Source organism: Ochotona princeps, chromosome 27 (genome assembly GCF_030435755.1).
Source record: "Ochotona princeps isolate mOchPri1 chromosome 27, mOchPri1.hap1, whole genome shotgun sequence".
Classification (NCBI taxonomy): domain Eukaryota; kingdom Metazoa; phylum Chordata; class Mammalia; order Lagomorpha; family Ochotonidae; genus Ochotona; species Ochotona princeps.
In genome coordinates, this window is record NC_080858.1 from 5483140 (window position 1) to 5503684 (window position 20545).

A 20545-nucleotide genomic window follows, 5' to 3' on the forward strand; every position below is an offset into this window, starting at 1 on the left:
GGGAAATGGCTTTGCCGTTGTTCTGTTTTGTACATTTTGGCTGCAGTACTGGTGGTAGAATATACTATAACATGGAGCATCTCTACTTCTGTATTTATTTATTTATTGCTAGACCTCAACCACCGTCTTCTCCCCCTCCACCTCTCTTTGCCTGTAGGATGTACTGTACGTAGTCATGCACTTTGTATTAATATATTAGATATCTACAGATCTGTTTTGTACTTTTTATACTGTTGGATACTTATAATCAGAACTTTTACTAGGGTATTGAATAAATTTAGTCTTACTAGAAAATAAAAGGCAGCTGTCTCGTGGCTTTGTTTGCAAGCTCTTTGGTGAGCATAAGTTGGTCTCCACAGAGCATTTTTTATCTGTCAGGCAAAGAAGGACAGACAGGAGAGAAATCCCTGCCCACTGGTTCGCTCCCCAAATGCCTACAGCAGGGCTAAACCATGCCAAGAGGGGGAGCCAGGGGCCTGGGACTCCCGGGGGGTGGCAGAGCCCCCAGGACTTGAGCTGTCAGTTGTTGCGCCCTAAGCTGTGCCTCAGAGCTGGAGTAGAGGCAAGGGCAGGTTGGAAGGGTGGGTTTCATGTTAGGGGTGAGACCCGGTTCTCACCTTCCTGCCTCTGCACCTGTGCTTTTCTGGTCCAGATGCAGCTGGCACCTAATGCGGTTACCACGAGGTGGCAGTGCCTGTATGTGTGGCTGTGTGATGAATGCCACGCTGAGTGGCTCACGGCCAGCAGGCCTGTTGTTGGGACGTGGCTTAGCCAAGTTTTTTTGCCCGTGGGGCCCCTGTTGCCAGAGAGCTGCCTTCCTATCAGGTGACTCTGAACCCGCTCTACCCCACAGGTGCCTGGTGGACTGAATTTCCTTATATGAACAGGTAGGAACGAGTGTTCAGACTTCAGGGCCCCTCCAAGTACCCCGAGCCAGTGGCGTCACCAACCCAGGCTCTTGGTGAGGCCCCCGCCCTGGTGGAGAAGCTTCCAGATAGGAGTGGATGCCAATAGGGGGGTGGTGGGGAGGCAGCTTCTCCCCAGCTTCTCCCTGGCCTCTTGCCCTCCAGAGCCGAAATGCTAGGCACTTTATTCAAGCCCTTTAAGCAGCCTTGCAGGGTCAAAGCTGCAGCCCCGAAGATGGGAGTGCAGTGTGGGGAGGCTGTGTAACAAGATAACCTGCTTCTGGGGTTCTGGGTCTGTCACTCTGGCTCAGCAACGTGGTCCCTGCTGCAGGAGGACTGTCCTAATGACATCCTCCTTGCCCGGAAGTGAGCGCCTGGCCCCCTCCTGGTGGCCGAAAACGACAGGCCATGCACAAGGCTTTGAATTCTGATGCTACTACAAGCTATGGCTTTTTGCCTTTTATAGAAAGGTGAATCAGGACAGCCAGAAGTGGTTGCCCGCTGGGCTGGGCCTAGGCAACGACAGGGCAGTTAGCCAACGTCCGACTCCGCCTAGCTGCCCTGTGATGTTGGGTGAGCTGCAGCAAAGATCACTAATTCTGCGGCTCATGTTCCCAAAAGGACCTGAGCAATTCCTCCAGCGCTGAAGTTGGGTTACTCGTTGTAATCACGAGTGTTTGGTATCAGATGCTGAGAATCCTGGGTAGAAATGGCTCTGACTCTACCTTGAGGAGGGAGTCCTAGGCAGACTGAGTGGCAAACGTAAATGGGGAAGAATTTACTCATTGTTGAGAGAAGGTTCTGGAACAACCCCAACTTCCTGTTAGGGTCTAGGACTGCTACGTGTCCCCATCCCATCCATTGTTTATGTAGACTCGCCTCATCCAGGCGTGGGGTTTTTGCAGCTGCCAAGGATGGGTTTGCATTTCAGTCTTGTTTTATATTTCAATCTTAAAAAGGAAGGCTCAGAAATCGGGTTCTTCAAGTCAGTCCCTGACAGAGAGAAGGGGAACCCTAACAATTCTGTGTGTGCAGGGTGGATTCCTGGCCCCCGTCACACCTAGGTCCTGGTGGCACCCCTCGGGGATACCTACGCCCAAGGCTTTCTCCTGCAGCCTCTCCCAGCACGTGGGACAGTCATTCATTGTTTTCTTGGAGTAGCTGGTACAACACCATGGTTTCAGGCTTTCCTCTTGGTTATTTACTGATTTTATTAGGAAACAGCTTCCATCAGCAACTGGTTCACTCTGCAAACGAACCAGCTGAGCCAGGCCCAATCAGAGAGCTAGAAACTCCACCCAGGTCTGTCTTTTACTTAAGGTTTATCTGCCATTCTTTTTTGGATAAAGAGATAAAGAAAGATCCTCCTTCTGTTGACCCACTCCCCAAGTGACTGCAATGGCTGGAGCTAAGCCGATCAGGAGCTTCCTCGGGGTCTCCCACAGGGGTGCAGGGTCTCAAGACTTTGACCCGTCCTCGACTGCTTTCCCAGGCCACACGCAGGGAGCTGGATAGGAAGTGGGGCTGCCAGGATTAGAACCGGCGCCCATATGAGATCCTGGCACGTGCAAAGCGAGGACCTTAACCACTATGCTACCGTGCCAATCCCCAAAAGACTATTTTTTGAAAAAGATCTTATTTTTATTGGGAAGGCAGATTTACAGAGAGAGACGAAGATCTCCCACCCACTAGTGAGGGGCGTGACCTATAGTGACGCGCAGCGCAGAGAGCTCCCGGATGGAAACTGCTTCGCTGTGTCTTGGAATAGCTGATAGGATCCGGAGTGAGCCCGCCACAAGTGGGGAATGCTTGAGCCGAGGGCTGTGCTGTCTCATCTGGTCATTACAGGTCCAGACACACAGCCCTGAGATATGTACAATTACGTGCCAAGTGTGAATAAATATATTCATTAGGAAAAAAGCCACTTGGAACAACCGCCTCCCCGCGCTCCATCTGGGAGAACCTGGGTTTGATCCTGGTTCCACTTCCAATCCTAGCTTCTTGTCACTTGGGAGGCAGTCAGTGATGTCTGATACCTGGGTCCCTGCCGCCCGTGCAGGATACCTGGATGGAGCGCCAAGCTTCCAGCTTTGTTGATGTGTGGGAGAACGAGCAAGTGGAAGGTTGGTCTGTGTCTTTCTCTGCCTTGAAAATAAAATTTATTTTAAAAATGTATGAGTTATGCTATCCTAAATGCCCAGCATGCCCAGGGCTGGCCCATGCCTAAGCCGGAAGGCTGGGACTTGGTCTCTCATGAGGGTGCAGGGGCCCAAACACTTGCTCCATCCTCTGCTGCTTTCCCAGCGCACCTGCAGGGAGCTGGATGGGAAGCAGAGCAGCTGAGTGTGCTGGCCCTTTAAGGCCTAAGCTAGCAGGTGGTGTGGAGGAGGTGGTCCTTGTGGGACGTGCTTAGGTCCTAGGGGGGCTTTGCCAGCCTAGCCCTCCAGGGTCACCCATGCCTCTGCCAGCAGGTGTCTTCAGACTTGAACCTCCAGCACCACACCCCCTCTTGGTCAGGCAAGCAGGGACCGGAAGGATGATGTCTACTCACGGTGGTTCCCGCAGACATAGGTTAGGAGATTGGCTCTCTGCTCTATGAGGCCACGGACTCTGCCCCAGTGCCCAGCAGGGCTGGGCATGGCCTGCGCTATGTACCTAGCACTTCATTCCACCCTTGGTTCTTCTCATCTTTGGCACGGACCATCTAACAAATATGCTAGAAGGACAGCCTTCCATAGGGCAGTGTTGTGGCATAACTGTCCCAAATGGGTGCTGGTTCAAGTCCCAACTGCTCCACTTTTGATCTAACTCCATATAATACTGGCAAGGCAGGACTCCTGCACCCACATGAGAGATCCAGATGGTTTCGATCTGGCTCAGCCTCCACCATTGTAGCCATTTGGGGAGTAGACCCAGCAGTTGGGACATCTCTGTCGAGCCCTTTCTATAACTCAGATCTTAAAGTAAATAAATACATCTTTAAAACCAAAGTCTACAGTTGCCATGCGCATAGGTGGCCACCAGGTGGCGCTCGTCGCACGTGAAACGTCGGGCTCCGGGTTTCCATCTGGACCAGCCCTGGCTCTTCCAGGCATTAGGTAAGTGAACTTGTAGAAGGAACGTCTTTGTCGTTCTGCCTTTCGGATGAAATAAGTAAATACATATTTTAATCTTCAAGTTTTAACATTTTCTAATTTTTAAAAAAGTTTTATTTATATTTATTGGAAAGGCAGATTTACAGTGTGAAGGTGAGACAGATCCACCTTCTGCTGGTTCACTCCCCAAGTGGCCGCAATGGCCAGAGCTGAGCCGATCCAAAGCCAGGAGCCTCTTCCAGGTCTCCCACACAGATGCAGGTCCCAAGGCTTTGGGCTGTCCTCTACTGCTTTCCCAGGCCACAAACAGGGAGCTGGATGGGAAGTAGAGCAACTGGGATATGAACCAACACCTATATGGGATCCTGGTGCATGTAAGGCGAGGATTTAACGACTAGGCTACCACACCAGGCCTGGCATTTTTCTAATTTTTATTTTATTTGAAAGACAGAGATGGAGAGAGACTGGTTCACTTCTGGAATGCCTACAGCAGCCAGGGCTTAGGCAGGCCGGGATCAGGAGCCAAAAGTGGCCCTTGGGTCTCGCACAAGGGAGGTAGGGGCCGTGCACTTGAGCCATCCCATGCTGTCTGCCATGGTGCACAGGACCAGGACGCTGGAATTGGAAGCAGAGCTGGGACCCATCCAGACATTTCACGTAGTTACATGTAGCATTTTGGCTGCTGTGTGTATCCCACCCCATTGTAACCTCCACTAAGCACTTTGCTTAAAGCAGGAGGCCTGCCATGACATGGCCTCCTTCACAGCCCAGGCTCCAGCTCCAGGTACACAAGTCTGGGGCAGCAAGATGTTCTACCCGTAGCAGCGAGCCTATGGGCCCTTCTCTCTGCCCATGGACGGGAGGGTGACCACCTGTACTGAGGGATGCGGACGACTGATTGACGTTCTAGACTCTTCCGGGAACACCTGTAAAGACACAGCCAGAACAGTGTTTCCCTGGCTCTCCGGGCATCCCTGAGTCCAGTCACATCGCGCTAAGACATTAGACATCACCTGCACCATACTGTGTCAGAGCAAATCATTGTTCCCTGCCCATGTTGCTGGAGATGAGATTACACAATGGCTGGTGACCCAGCACTGGGTGCTCCCCGGGAGCTGTGTAAGGAGCTGCTGACCGCAGGCAGGGGAACTATTCTATTGTTCTTTAAAACACTTATTTGGAAGGTGGAGTTACAGAGGGAAAAGGAGAGGGAGAGAGAAAACAGGAAATCTTCCATCTACAGGTTCATTCTGCAGGTGGCAGCAATGGCTGAACTCGGAGCCTCTGGGCTTCCCATACGGTTACAGGGCCGTCCCCCACTGCCTCCCCAGGTGCAGTAGCAGGGAGCTGGCTCAGAAGTGGAGCAGCCAGCTTTACCTACTATGCGACTGGACTGGCCCCAGGTGCTGAGTTTTAAATGCCTTACTTGTCTTCTATCATTCAATCCCTGCAACGCACTTTGGGAGATGCTGTGGCCTCGCAAACGAGGTTGCGAGAGACACAGAGAGGTCAGACTGCTGAGGTTGGTGGGAGCAGAGACTTGAGCTGTGTCCTGGCGGAGCTGGTTGCACTGCCTGGCGTGGATGCGCTGTGGAGGGGCTGGGCCTGGACTTCTAGCGACAGGACTGAATCGGCAGAAGAGATTTGGAAAATGAGCCCATCCTAGGTGAAGGGGCCGCAGCCGATAATTAACGTGTTCCCGTGCAGCACCCAGGCTTCTGCAAGGTGAGGGGATAAGCTTTTCCCTGCTGGTTGCTTCTGAAATTCCTATGTTCTTTCTTTTTTGAAAGACAGACAGACACACATACACACACAGAGTTTCTGCTGATTCACCCCCCCGCCTCCGCAAATGTCTACAGTTAGGATGAGGCCCAGCTAAGGACAGGAGCCAAGAACTTGATCTGGGTCTCCCATGTGAGCGTCGGGGACACAAGCACTTGAGCTGTCAGCTGCTGCCTCCCAGGGTGCTCCTTGGTGGAAAGCTGGTTAGGAAGCCACGTAGCTGGGACTTGAACCAGGCACTCTGATGAGGGATGAAGGACCCCGAGCAGTGACTTAGGCACCGTACCAAATGCCCAGCGCCCCACAGCAGGTTAACTGCTGGTGATACCACCATTCCCTGTGAGCACCAGACTCCTGGCTGCTTTGCTTCCTGTCCGGCTTCCTGCTGAAGCACTTGGAAATGCAGTGGGTGATGGCACGCAATGGAGGGTGGCCTCTCCTGGCTGGGGCCCCAGCTGGAGTTCCAGCGGCCAGCTTCCGCCCAGCCTAGACCATTGCCACCATTTGGGAAGTGAACCACTGGGCTGTAAGGCATTTCTGTTCTCTAGCTCCTCTCCTTCCTCTCTGCCCACCTGTTTGTCAATCTGCCTTTCAAATGTCTTCAACAATTGCCACTGCCCATCTTTATTCTCTCTATACATACTTACTGAATACGTGCTGGGCAGATGACCAGATACTGGACCATATTTTTTTAACTCTCAAAGAGGAAACAACCTGAGAGATTTTTTTTTTTAAACAAGTTCTTGAAATTATCTGTATAAACCATTTTCTTTCCACTTGAACTCTAAGCCCTTGGGAAATGGGCCGCTCCTGAGTGTGGCGACAGTACTCGAAAATAAGTGATTCATAAAGTATCTGCGCAGATGTAACCAACCCTACTAATTTGCTTATTTTCATTAGGCACATCGCACTCAAAGCAGCTTCTTAATTTAACCTATGGTGCTGAAAATAATTTCACAATATTTCCAATTAGGCTAATTTTCATATTACTTGGTTGGTCTTTGACACGACTCAAGAGTGATGACGTTCCGTAGTATCTTTTATTGATGAATATGGGCTGTGATTTTCCATTTGAATCATCCAACAGATCACTGTGATTACTGTGATTTCAGAAAGTGAGTGCCATGCTCCATCTGTAGTTATACCACAGCCAGCTTCTCAATGGATCACGATTCAGAATCAACCTCACAGCAGCTTTTATTCATCGGTGCAAATCTATAACAAGCTAAGACTGGATGGTGCACTTTTGGCTCACTGGGCAGAATTTAATGGTTAGGACTGGACCAGTTAAAATACAGGAGCCAGGATGTCTGTCTGTGTCTCCCATGGAGCTCTCGGGGACCCATCCCTGCTGCCCCCCAGGGTGCATGTTAGCACGAAGCTGGGTTGGACATGGAATAGAGACTTGATATCTGCTGATATGAGGAAGGCATCCCAGCTGGCACTGTAACCACTCTATCGAAGGCCCATTTCAAACCTCCTTGTGCAGCAAAATGCCTAGTAAGTGAACATTCTATTTTTTTTTTAATTTTGATGAGCTTTACATAGTTGATTAGGGCACAAAGGGTCAAGGGCTAGAGAAAGTGGGTGTTTCCATATTTTCTCTCTTTTTTTTTCTGTATCTGCGGTAAGCGGGGAGATAAAGGGAGAAGCTGCATTCCAGGGTCCCCAGTGTGGGACATGCTCTGAGGGCTCTGCTCGACTGGTACACATTATTCTATTTTCACTTGCAGATAAATAATGAATTGTCAACAGAAATCTCTGTCAAGGGCCCGACACAGTGGCCTAGTGGGTAAAGTTCTCACCTTGTACATGCCATGATACTTTATGGGCGCCAGGGTTCTAATCCTGGCATCCCTGCTTCCCATCCAGGTTCCTGCTTGTGGCCTGGGAAAGCAGTCGAGGACGCTTGGGACCCTGCACCCATGTGGAAAACCTGGAGGAGCTCCTGGCTCCTGGCTTCAGATGAGCGCAGCTCTAGCCGTTTGCAGCCACTTGGGGAGTGAACCAGCAGATGGAGGATCTTCCTCTCTGTCTCTCCTTCTCTCTATATATATCTGACTTTGCAATTTAAAAAAAATGAATCTTTTTTAAAAAAGATAAGGCGATATCAAATAAGAAAGAAAATTAGAAAGTCAGCCCTGGAGATAAAACGTCTGAGTAAGGGACTCCAGAGAGAGAGAGAGAAAGTGGGACTTTGTCAGAGAAATAATTCTTTGGTCATCCCACAACTGAGAATCTGATTGACATGTCTCCCTAACCCCAAGGTACCACAGCTCTCTGGGAAGTGTTCATGGGCAGAAGCTCTGTCTGTATACACATTGTGTTCCAGCATCCAGCAAGAGCAGGTGTGTCCACCTCCTCAAATGTTGGACATTTACTTTATGATGATAACACCTGGTGTTTTAGCCTTTTTAAAAAAGATTTATTTATTTTTATTAGAAAGGCAGATATACAGAGAGGAAGATCTTCCATCCAATGATTCACTCCCCAAGTGACCACAACGGCCGGTGCTGTGCTGATCCAAAGCCAGGAGCCAGGAACCTCTTCCAGGTCTCCTACATGGGTGCAGCGTCCCAAGGCTTTGGGCCAGCCATTCTCAACTGCTTTCCCAAGTCACAAGCAGGGAGCTGGATGGGAAGTGGAGCTGCCGGGATTAGAACCGGTGCCCAAATGGGATCCCAGCGCATTCAGGACGAGGACTTTAATCACTAGGCAACATTGCCAGGCCCATTTTAGCCTTTTTTAAAAAGGCTTCTCTTTTTGAACTTCTGGAACCCTGGAATAAAAAGAGTACCCTGGGAGCTTCCTGGCGGTGTGGGGAGCGCTTGGAATCATCGTGGCGCGGCCTGTCTAGCCATGATTCTGAAAGTGGACGGCTGTGGGGTTCTGAGAGAGAAGCCGTGTCCTTGTGAGTTAGAGCAAAGTTTTCATCTCTAGCATCGTGCCCCTAAAGTGCCTTTTCTTAGGATGTTGCAGAAAATAAACTCAAAAAAGAAAGTAACAAAGGAGATGAGATCAGCTTGTCAAAGATCCTGGGGCTTGGTGTTTACTTCAGCTCTGTTCTCTAAGTAGCCAAGATGTGGGAGTGAGTTAGGTGTCTGCAGTAGGCAGATTTATAAAAGAAATGTGTGTGTGTGTGTGTGTGTGTGTGAGAGAGAGAGAGAGAGAGATGAATACTATTTAGCCAAAAAAAGTGAAATCCTCTCATTTGCAATGACATGAATTGAATTTGAAGACATTATGTTAAATGAAAAAAGCCAGACACAGAATGACAAGTACTGCATGTTGTCACTCATATATCAGAGCTAATAATAAAAAAAAAAAATGCTGACCTGAATGCCCTGCAGGGATGACCAGAGGCTAAGGAGGGTGGAGGAGTGGGGGTAGTGGGAGGCTGGACCGTAGGGACCAATACACAGGTGCAGGAATGTGTTGGGGTTCGTGGAGGAGTGGCGTGATGCCTGCAGAGCACCGTCACTGTTAGGTAGCATTTGTGGAATTGGAGGAGAGGAGCTTGAAGAGCTCCTGAACAAGCGGAAATCGCAATCACCATGATTGAGTCAGTGCTTACTGCACGGATGTTCACTACCATGCACACGGAGTGCATGCTCGTTGCAGAGTGTGCAACCCCCCGTGGAATGTAAAAATACGTAAATGAAACCTCTAACCAGGAAAGGGATTAATGGGAGATCCAGAAAGGAGGGTGGCGAAGGCCAAGCCGTGTCCCGTGGAGGGTCAGCAGCTGTGCTGGGGCCGCGGCCTGGCTGGGACAGGTCAGGAGGACCTGGCTTGGCTCACACACAGGCAGACCCACGTGCATGGGGACGGGGCGGGGCGTGCACCGGGGGTGTGTACGCGGCGATCCTCAGGCCTTGGCAAGGGCCGAGCAATTGGCAGCTTTATCCCAAAGTCAAAGTCTTGTTCTGTGTACTCCCCAGCACCTGTGACCTGTCATCCTGACGGGTGCCTGGGACAGTGGAGGCTCACAACACAAGATGCGCTGAGGACTGCCGCGTGTCTGTTTGCACAGGGGAGGTGAGTTGGAAGGACAGTGACACTCCTGTTCCTCAGCTGCCAATGCCCTGTGATCTCTGATCTACACGTTTGGTTTTGCCTGAATTTTGGCTCTCAGATGCCAAAGGCAGGGTGAGTCACAGGGCTTAATTCCTAGCGCACCGTCATTATGTGTCAGGGCCAGCTCCTCTCCTGATTTATTTATTCCTCATTAACCCTGTTTCCCATTCGCATCCCTTCCCTTGCCTATAAGCGTGCACGCTAATCTGTTCAATGTGGTTTTGTTTCTTGTTGTGGATGTTTCTTTTTTAAGATTTAATGAGTTGATTTTTATTAGAAAGACAGATTTACAGAGGGAAGGAGAGACGGAGAGAAAGACCTTCCCTCCACTCCCCGAGTAACTGCAACAGTTGGAGCTGAGCCAATCCAAAGGTAGGAGCCAGCAGCTTGTGGGTCTCCCATGCAGGTGCAGGGTCCACAAGCAGGGAGCTGGATGGGATGTGGAGCAGCTGGGACACCGCCATTACTGAAGTTGGTAGATAGGGGTTAGATAAAGACGTTCAGAGAAAAGATGCCTTCTGTAGCTTTGGCAGGCGATCCTGTCTGTTCTTTCAAGTGCCAACTCTCAGGGTGCCTGCTTGGGTTTGCTCATGAACTCCAGGGTGCCTCCTTGGGTTTGCTCATGAACTTCAGGGTGCCTCCTTGGGTCTGTTTATGAAGTTGGGGTAGGCACAGCAGCGGGAGGCAGGCACGGGGCCCTGCAGGCTCTGGATTCGCACTTGAAGAGGTGTGGGCATGCATCCTTTAAGCAGTGTCCACCTGCTGTCCCTGACTGGTCCTTCCAGTCAGTGACTATCCTGGGTTGGGGATTCCCTGACTCTTCACTAGTCTTCAGGAGTGGGGGGATGGCTCTAGCAGTGGAAACAATGTTTCTAAGAAACACTACCAATTATTGATGACTATCATTCTTGGAAGTAGGCTAAATACTTCGTCTTTCAGCTCACTTAGCCATCAAAGCAGTTCTGTGGATTTTTAGCCCATTTTATTTATTTAGGATTGATTTATGTATTTGGAAGGCAGAGGGACAGAGGGAGAGAGGGCTTTTTGTCTGCTGGTTCGCTCCCCAGTGACTGTGATGGATGATGGGGCTGTGCCAGGCCAAAGCCTGGAGGCCACACCCTGTCTCAGTCTCCCGTGTGGGCACAGGGGCTCAAGCACATGTTGCATCTGCTGCTGCTGTCCCTGGCACATTGCAGGGGACGCCGCCAGGCCCGTAATTGTCTTTTTTTTTTTTTTTTTTTTTTTTTGATTTTTTTGTTTATTTGAAAATTGCAGAGAAAATGTGGGGGGGGGGGCAGGGGAAGGGGAGGGAGAGAAAGAGAGCCCTTCCATCTGTTGGTTCACTGTCCAAGAGGCCACAGTGGTCAGAACTGGATCAGGCTGGAGCCAGGAGCCAGCTGCTTCATGGAGGTCTCCCACATGGTCGCAGGGGCCAAAACACATGGGCTATCTCCTGCTTCTTTCTCAGGCACGTTAGCTGGGAATTGGCACAAAGTGAAGCTGGCAGGTGAAGATCTGGGGCTCCTATGGGACGATGGCACTGCCGAAAACAGGTTGGTGTGCTGTGCTGTGCTGTGCTGTGGTGCTGGCTCCTAAGGGTTCTGTGAAAAAGGCTCTAAGCTATCATTATTATTGTTTTTCCTCTCACAGGTCTATAACTCTTAGCTGTTTCAAGAACACTTTCTCCTTAAGTATTTGAAGAGATTGAATCTAAAAGTCTGTGAAGATACAATATATTTTAAAAAATGATTTATTTGGGCCCAGCGGCGTGGCCTAGTGGTTAAAGTCCTCGCCTTAAACATGCTCGGGATCCCATATGGGCGCCGGTTCTAATCCCGGCAGCTCCACTTCCCATCCAGCTCCCTGCTTGTGGTCTGGGAAAGCAGTCTAGGACGGCCCAAAGCCTTGGAACCCCGCACCTGTGTGGGAGACCTGGAGGAGGTTCCTGGCTGCTGGCTTCAGCATCGGCCGTTGCGGTCACTTGGGGAGTGAATCATCGGATGGAAGATCTTCCTCGCTATCTCTCCTCCTCTCTGTATATCCAACTTCATAGTAAAAATAAATCTTAAAAAAAATGACTTATTTATCTGAAAGGCAGAATGGGGGGTTGGGAAGGAGACACGGAGAGAAAAATCCTCCGTCCACTGTTTCACTCCACACATGGCCACGACGGTCAGGCTGGATCACTTAAGGCCAGGAGCACAGGACTCCAGCTGCGTCTCCCAACCACGTGTTTTATCGTCTGCTTTGTTGGGCACATTCTGAGGAGGGCAGTTTTTCCAGCTGCCTTCGGTTCCCTGTTCCTCGGGACACTGCGTTTTTCAGAGTCACTGCTCTTCTGAACAAGATGTCCTAAAACCAGGTTTCCATCATTTGCGAGTGAAGGTCCAGGACAGCTTCCGGCACCTCCTGCTTCACGCCGCCAGCTCGCCTGTCCTTCGCGAACTCATCGCTCCAGGTTCAATAGCACGCAGTTACACGATGTCAAGTGACCGTAGCATGCTTCTCACTGCAGGAAGTGTGTGCTTGCTGGGCAATGCCGATTTCCTTTCTTCAAGGAAAGTGAAGCCTGCTTTTACAGAAATGAAGCCACCCACTGAAAGTCTGTACTTGTCTTTATTAGTATTTTTTTTTTTCATGTACACCTGCAGGTTGTACTGAGTTCCTACTCTGTTCCAGAGGTCAGTTGTTAGGCTGCCTCACCGTTATCTCCCTGTCCCCCAGCACTCAGCAGGTGCCCCGTCAATAGTCGCTGAACAAATCAACGAATTATTCCCTCACTGATTCTGGATAATGTTTTTAAAAACATTACATTTCTATTTTTTCCCCTCTCTGTGCCTAGTTTTATTCTCTTTAAAACAAAATAACAGTAATTGTAATAATAGCTTACGATGTTGTTCGTAAGACTTAAAGAAGATACTGAGAGGAGGTTTTCAAAAGCTACCTGTGAATTGCAAGCTAAATTCTAATGATTGTGGCAAGTATGATTCCCCTAGGGCACAAACTTGAAGGAAGTTGGCCACCAGCAATGTAGGAAGGCCTCCCTGGGACTGGCACTCCTGGAGGGAAAGAGAAGCCAGCTGCTGGAGAGGGAGGGGTTGGGTTCTAATTGAATGCAGGCTCACCAATCACCTTAGCCAACCTCCTGGTGATCTGCACCGAGGCCAGAACATTCCTACAGGATTGTCTTGAACAGGACAAGCTTTTACTTCTTCCTGTGTTACGGACTGTAAAAACATTACACTTCAAACGCGGTAATTCCTTGCTAATCTTTTTTTTTTTTTAAAGATTTATTATTATTGGAAAGCCGGATATACAGAGAGGAGGAGAGACAGAGAGGAAGATCTTCCATCTGATGTTTCACTCCCCAAGTGAGCCGCAATGGCCGGTGCACGCCGATCCGATGCCGGGAACCAGGAACCTCTTCCGGGTTTCCCACATGGGTGCAGGGTCCCAGTGCATTGGGCCGTCCTCAACTGCTTTCCCAGGACACAAGCAGGGAGCTGGATGGGAAGTGGAGCTGCTGGGATTAGAACCAGCGCCCATATGGGATCCCGGGGCTTTCAAGGCGAGGACTTTAGCCGCCGGGCCCAATTCCTTGCTAATCTTGCAGGCAGCTCTCCATGAACAGTGCCTCACAGGCAGTCGGGGCGCAGGCAGGTGTTAGGGAAGAAGGTGGTGGAGGAGCCGAGGAGAGAAACAAACAAAACCCCAACTAAGGAGACTGGGGGGATGGGCCCTGTGCTTCCCAGGGAAGTAGCTCCAGCAGCCGCAGGCAGAGGACACGGTGCTGTTGTATGTTGTGGTCCATTTTCCCATGAGAGTTACGAGTGCTCGAGACACTCATCTTTCTGGGGTATGAAATCCCATTGCTTTTTTACATTTTTCCTTGTTTTTTTTTTTGTTTGTTTTTTTTTTTTTTTAAGATTTATTTATTTTTATTGGAAAGGAAGATTTACAGAAATAAGGAGAGCCAGAGATCTACTGGTTCACTTCCCAAGTGGCAGCAACGGCCACAGCTGTGTTGATCTGAAGCCAGGAGCCAGGAGCTTCTTCCGGGTCTCCCACGTGAGTGCAGGGTCCCTAGGCTTTGGGCCATGCTCGACTGCCCTCCCAGGCCACAAGCAGGGAGCTAGAAGGGAAGGGATACGAACCAGTGCCCATATGGAATCCCGGCGCTTGCAAGGGGAGAACTTTAGCCACTAGGTTACTGCATTAGGCCCCTTTCTTGATTCATGTTTACAACTGACACTGGGAAGCAAATCTTCATGAAATTACCCAGAATCGTTGCACTTTGTGGATTATTTAGGATCTGTTAACTGATCTACACGACCCAGGAGCTAGGTGTTGCCTGGTCAGTTAAGGGCTGAGTAAGTTCATGAGCAATGTACTGAAATCCCAGCTCAATTTCATCATTGGCTCAGGCTACAATCGGCATAACCCGTGTTCTAAGTATGCCACATCACTGGTCCAAAAATGTGTCCTTGACTCCTTCATGAACTAGATCCGCTGTCTTGCCCTGTCCAGGTGCAAAGCATATAGCCTCCCCCCTAACCCCCGAACATTCAGCTGTGAGACTGTTCTAGATTTGACTATGAACAAGAGTCACAGGACAGGCTCCTCTTTGTCTGACCTTCAAGTTCTCCTGTGGGACTCTGCCATCCACAGTTAAAATGCAGCCGGGAGGTATCTAATATCCCCAGGGACTGGGAGAGTGGCAGATAGCAAGGAGTAGCTACTGTATCCAGAGAGGTTAACCTCAAAGTCATGGGTGTGTGAATTTGGCCAGACTTTTAAACGGGGTCTTCGTTTTCTCCATTCTTCTCAGTTATTTAGAATTATATCTTGCTCTTAGTAACTCAAGTTAAAAATGCTTTTAGTCGGAACCTAGAAGATGAAGCATTCATTGTTATAATTATTAAGCTATCAATCAAGAAAGTATTTATTTTACATGGCACACTGTGGAACTACCTGTAGGACTTTACACACACTTGTCCTGTTTAGGCCCCTAGGCCTTGGTCATTAGGATAACTGTGAACAATGATGCAATAAGATTTAGACTTTAGTGATGTTTTGACATTTGTACCAATAGCAGTGTTACATTTTTTTTTAAAGATTTATTCATTTTATTACAGCCAGATATACACAGAGGAGGAGAGACAGAGAGGAAGATCTTCCGTCCGATGATTCACTCCCCAAGTGAGCCGCAACGGGCCGATGTGAGCCAATCCGAAGCCGGGAACCAGGAACCTCTTCAGGGTCTCCCACGCGGGTGCAGGGTCCAAATGCATTGGGCCGTCCTCGAGTGCTTTCCCAGGCCACAAGCAGGGAGCTGGATGGGAAATGGAGCTGCTGGGATTAGAACCGGCGCCCATATAGGATCCCGGGGCGTTCAAGGCGAGGACTTTAGCCGCTAGGCCACGCCGCCGGGCCCAGTGTTACATTTTTTTTTAAAGATTTATTTATTTCCATTACAAAGTCAGATATACAAAGAGGAGGAGAGACAGAGAGGAAGATCTTCCGTCCGATGAGTTACCCCCCAAGTGAGCCGCAATGGCCGGTGTGCGCCGATCTGAAGCCAGGAATCAGGAACCTTTTTCGGGTCTCCCACACGGGTGCAGGGTCCCAAGGCTTTGGGCCGTCCTCAGTTGCTTTCCCAGGCCACAAGCAGGGAGCTGGATGGGAAGTGGAGCTGCTGGGACTAGAACCAGCGCCCACATGGGATCCCGGCGTGTTCAAGGCGAGGACTTTAGCTGCTAGGCCACGCTGACAGGCCCAGCTCATCAGTTTTTTTCTTTCTTTTTTTTTTTTTTTAAAAGATTTATTTATTTTATTACAAAGTCAGATATACAGAGAGGAGGAGAGACAGAGAGGAAGATCCTCCCTCCGATGTTTCACTCCCCAAGTGAGCCGCAACTGCCGGTGCGCGCTGATACGAAGCCAGGAACCTGGAACCTCTTCCGGGTCTCCCACGCCGGGTGCAGGGTCCCAAATCCTTGGGCTGTCCTCGACTACTTTCCCAGGACACAAGCAGGGAGCTGGATGGGAAGTGGAGCTGCCGGGATCAGAACCGGCACCCATATGGGATCCCGGGCTTTCAAGGCGAGGACTTTAGCCGCTAGGCCACTCCGTCAGGCCCAGCTCATCAGTTTTCACAGGACACTTTCCTACCTAGTCGCTCCACAGCTCAAGCCCACGTGCATGGCTGTGGCCTCATCACAATGGGCTGCTTGCTTGCTCCTCCCGGTGGTGCTGTCACAACCCCCTTTCCCAGATGCTGGAGTCTGTCTCTGCCCTCCTGCCTGCCTGCCCACTGTCTTTCTCTCCTATAGGGCCTGGGCATGTGTCTCTGTGTGTGTGTCTCTGTCTGTCCATGAGGGCCACAGGTCTCCTCTTGCCACAACTCTGTCCAGCGTGGCCTCCCACGCCATCTCCAAGCAGGGGCTCACGACGACCCCTTCCCTTCCTCAGGGCCCCCTAGGAAACACTTGAGGGGTCAGGCATCCCTGTCGTGTGCATTTGGGGCAGGAATTAGGCTCCACAGCCCCCTGCCAGACGCTGCTGCCCTCTCGTTCACCAGGGAATGGTTCAACCCTCCTCCAGGGATCATCCTGGATTCAAGACTCTTTCTCCCGCAGGCGGCCTGTGGACCATCGGCTGCCGTTGATGTGCCACCCGCCACAAGACACCCCAACAGTCTGTTCTCCACAGAGGTCCTTCTCACCAGGACAGGTACAGTAGCTACATGTCTGGATCCCTCGATTGTGGCTGCCGCTCTCACAGCACGGAACTGCATATGTTGTGCAAGCCAGGAGGGTAGGCACTTTCACCAGCCTGGTGAAGAAACCAGCAATGGGGTGGTGTGGGGTATGGTGTGGGGTGCAAGGGGTGGTGTCCCAGTGGGTCAAGCTGCAGCCTGCCAGGTGGATGCCCTGTATGGGTACTGCTTCAAATCCTGGCTGTTTCCCCTGCAGTCAGCTCCCTGCCGATACTCCTGGGAGAACAGCAGAGGATGCTCCAAGGGCTTGTACCCCTGTGCCCCTGAGGGAGATCTGGAGGAAGCTGCTGGTTGCTGAGCTTGCCCTGGCCCAGCCACAGCTCTTTCTAGTCTTTATCTTCTTTTTTTTTAGAGTCCATGAACAGGGTCTACCCAAAAAACAACTCCGGGTGATGAAATGTCTGGGCACACTGGAGAGTGAGGTATTGACTGCTTTTAACAGCTAATGTTCTTTTGGTGAAAGAAATGCCACCCTCTCCTGACACTCTTGAGTGTTTTCAGCCTTAGCTTTTTTTGCCGGCGTTTTCTCCCAGTGCCCTCTTGTCCATCTTCCACAGCAGCGAATGACACAGTCTACAAGGACGCAGCCCGTTCTGGAAGGGTGCAGAGTCACCTCCTCTGATGTGGCTCTGCTGACTCGCGGCGCGCCGCTCCTACAAGCAGAGTCCCTGGTGAGGAGTGGAGGGTCTTCCCCATCCTCCCCTGACCAACGCTTTCCCGGAGGCAGCAGCGCCCACTTGGTCCACCAGCGCCCCAGGCTGCGTCTACTCGATTGAAAGGCACCTACTCCAGGTGGCGCGGCGAGCGCGCTCCGGGCAGCCGGGCAGGACCGGCCGCAGGGGCTTCCCTTCCCCCGGCTCCCCATCCCTGGGGCGCACCTGGCGGGGACACAGCGCTCGGTTGCAGCGGACGCATCCACTACCGCAGCGCCTCCGCCCCAGCTGCGCGGGGGAGCAGGCCGGAAGAGGGCGGAGCGCCGCGCGGGCGCGCCTATATGTGCCCCGCGCGGCGGCGAGGGCGGGCTTGGGCACGCGCGGCGGGGTCGGCGGAGCGCCCGGCGCCGCAGACGCGCGGCCTGGAGCGGGGCGGTGGGAGCGGCGGGAGCGGCCGGGAGGCGGAGACGCGGTGCGGGGTGGCGCGGGGCCACCTCCGCAGCTCTCCTGGCTCCCGCTGGCCTTCGGAGGCGGGCCCGGGCTGCGGCGGCCAGGAGAGGTGAAGTGGGGCGCGGCGGTGCGGAGGGGCTTGGCAGGGCGCGGCGGGTCGGTGCTCTCGGAGCGCTGGGCGAGGCGAGGCGCCGCGGATGCTCGTGGAGAGCGAGCTGCGTGCTGCGGGACGCAGGGGCGCTGGGAGGTAACCCTACTGCGGGCTGGTTTTGGGGCGTTCTGGGTTAGTCCAGGGATACCTCGGAGAGTGAACGTGGGGGCGCTGGCACGTTGAGGAATCTCCCCCAACCCCCCGGGCCCGCCGGCCGCGAGGGGCCAGTAAGGAAGGGCGCGCCCCGTAGGCCCCCGGGGGCAAGTGAACCTTCTTGTTGAGGCACCTGAGTTGGGGGGCCTCCCTGGGAGGGTAGACCTGGACCATGGGGACCGCACAACCAGGCCCAGGGTCCCCACTCCTGGGCCTGGGCAGGGCTCGCTGCGGGCTTTGCTCTCCTGACAAACGAGCAGCTCCGAGGCCACTGCGCCTCCTCCCTGGCTGTGTGGGGCTGTGAGTTTCTGGAAGCGTCCCCCGGAGCGTGGGTTTCGCTCGTGCACAGGGTTCCCTTAGAAGTAGCCGGAGCGCCTGCTGCAGGTGGGCTGGCAGGTGGGAGGGGGTGTCCGGGGAGCCTGGCCGTGGCCGTCCTAAGCCCAGGTCTACTGGTGCGCTTCATGCCCTGTTCTCTCCTTCAGCCTCATCTGTTTCAATGGTGCAGCTGTCTTCGTCCGCGCTTGGTTCCCAGTCACCTTCAGGCCACGCGGAGCAAGGGACGATGAAGGCCGCCAAGCCCCAGGTGAACCACAGCCCGCACGGGGAAGGCCCGCGGGCCATGAGCCCCCTGCAGGCCGCCCTCAGTTCCGCAGCGTCGCCTTCCCAGGCTTACGAGACCTATATTGACAATGGACTCATTTGCCTTAAACACAAGATCCGAAACATCGAGAAAAAGAAGGTAACTTTAAAAAAAAATCTTTTTTTCCCTCCTGTTAGCAGCGGTATGCCTGACCGTAACTAGGGTTAAGAAGCTGATTGATTTGATGGGCGAGCTTCCTAATTAACCTTGGGAATGAACTGCCTGAGAACAGTTGAGCAGGTAGGCTGCCTATTGGACGTATCCCGTGTTCTGTTTCCTTGAATAAAACGTTCATTAACTGGTGCAAGCTGGGGGAGTGCTTGAAGGGCGGAGTGTTCGAGGCCAGGTGAATTCGCCTGGGTGGAGTCCTCCTACCTGCTTTTGTGGGATAAAGCTTGCGTCTGTTGGGACTCTGTGCAGCTGGTGGGACTGCAGTGTGGCCGCTGCGGTAGCTTGGCCCGTGGTGGAGCCCGGCCCAGTGACAGCCCTGTTCATGTTGTGAGGTGATGGCTCAGGAACAGTTGGAGGAAGGGTGGAACTCGGGGCTGCGTGGATTCTGGCTGCCTGAGGTTACAGGAAATGCTGATGTTAAGATTGCAATCCTGTCTCGATCCCTGAGTCATGGAGCTGGTGAGCTGCACGCTGTGGGGCCCCGGCCGTCTGGGCTTCTGACAGCTCAGGGCGAGTGTATAGCTTGCTCTTAACTATTGCTAGGCCAAGTTAAAGCTTAGGGCATTTTTTGTTGAAGGAGATGTGGGTGATGGCTGTTCCTTTTTTCAAAGCTGGGAAGAAGTGTTGGCGCTATTAGCTTTCCTGTGGCTTTCCTTGTCTGTGTTTAAGACGCATGCTCTTGACCCCACGTGTGATAAGGGCATTGTGGCTGTGTCAGCGCAAATCGCATACCCTGTGGAAATCAGTCAGAGAGAATCTTTTTGGTTTTTACTTTTCGTGTTTTGAGAGGCAGAGTTACTAGAGAACTCGAGTATGCTGGTTCACTCTGCAGAAGCCGGCCACCCAGCCTGGAGCTGGAACGGGGTCGCAGCCTCCCCCACGGGGGGCAGGGATTCAGATGCAAGAAGGAGCTGTCATGTGCTGCCTGCCAGCGTGTGCGTGGGCAGGAGGCTGGAGACAGGAGCCAGAGCTCAGCACTGGGCCATGGTGGGGCGCGGTGTCCCACCTGCTGGCGGAATGCCCTGTCCCAGAGCAGGATCTGCTGAGTGGCCTTGCTGGGATGCTGTGCATATACGCTGGAACATTGTCCGTAATTCTGAACCAGTATTTGTGCTTCAAGATTTTAAGGATGCATCTTTGAGAGCATGAAGCCAATTCAAGAGAAGCCGGAAAGATGGTTTTAAATTACTTCTGTGTCTCTGCACCTCTATTAAAGAAATACGATCTTATATGTATACCAGAGTGGGTGTATGCCATTAATATGGGGCCAGTGAAAGTAACTGAGTGGATTTTTTTAAAAATATCAAATTGAGTGTTAAAAAAAAAATAGCTTCAAGTTGATGTTGCTAGTGTTCTGAAAGTCTTGTCCATTTTTGTGCTGCTGTTACTGACGCTGCTGGACCAGAGGTCCCTTCTTGGTGCCTGTGTGAAACAGAAGCAGTAAGCAGCGTAGCAGGGTGTGCTGGACAGGATGCGCCTGCCAGGCCAGGTGCTGTCTCAGTGAAGAATGCAGATCCAGGCTGCAGTCGTTAGGGCACGGGCCTGGGTTGTGGTTCCCTCACCCTCTTCTGGGATGTTGCTGGGGGGAGAGCTTTGTGGGTCTGGATCCAGCACTGCAGCCTTGCCAGTAGGTCTCCTGAGGGGAATCGGATCCCGATATAGTAGGGGAGGGGCAGTCTCTGGCCTCCAC

General features: G+C 52.1%; 1 protein-coding gene across 4 annotated transcripts in view; it reads left to right on the plus strand.

Annotated features, from left to right (window-relative positions):
• Nucleotides 1-17645: 17645 nt before the first annotated feature.
• Nucleotides 17646-20545, plus strand: part of CAPRIN2 (caprin family member 2) — a 46436-nt gene continuing 43536 nt past the window's right edge. For 3 of the 4 annotated variants that reach the window (XM_058655997.1, XM_058655998.1, XM_058655999.1), the window contains exons 1-2: nucleotides 17646-17849; nucleotides 18527-18783. In XM_058655997.1, the coding sequence (XP_058511980.1) occupies nucleotides 18541-18783 (243 nt within the window). In that variant the 5' untranslated portion in view covers nucleotides 17646-17849; nucleotides 18527-18540. The remainder of the gene's footprint in view (nucleotides 17850-18526; nucleotides 18784-20545) is intronic. The other variant, XM_058655996.1, reaches the window with a different exon arrangement.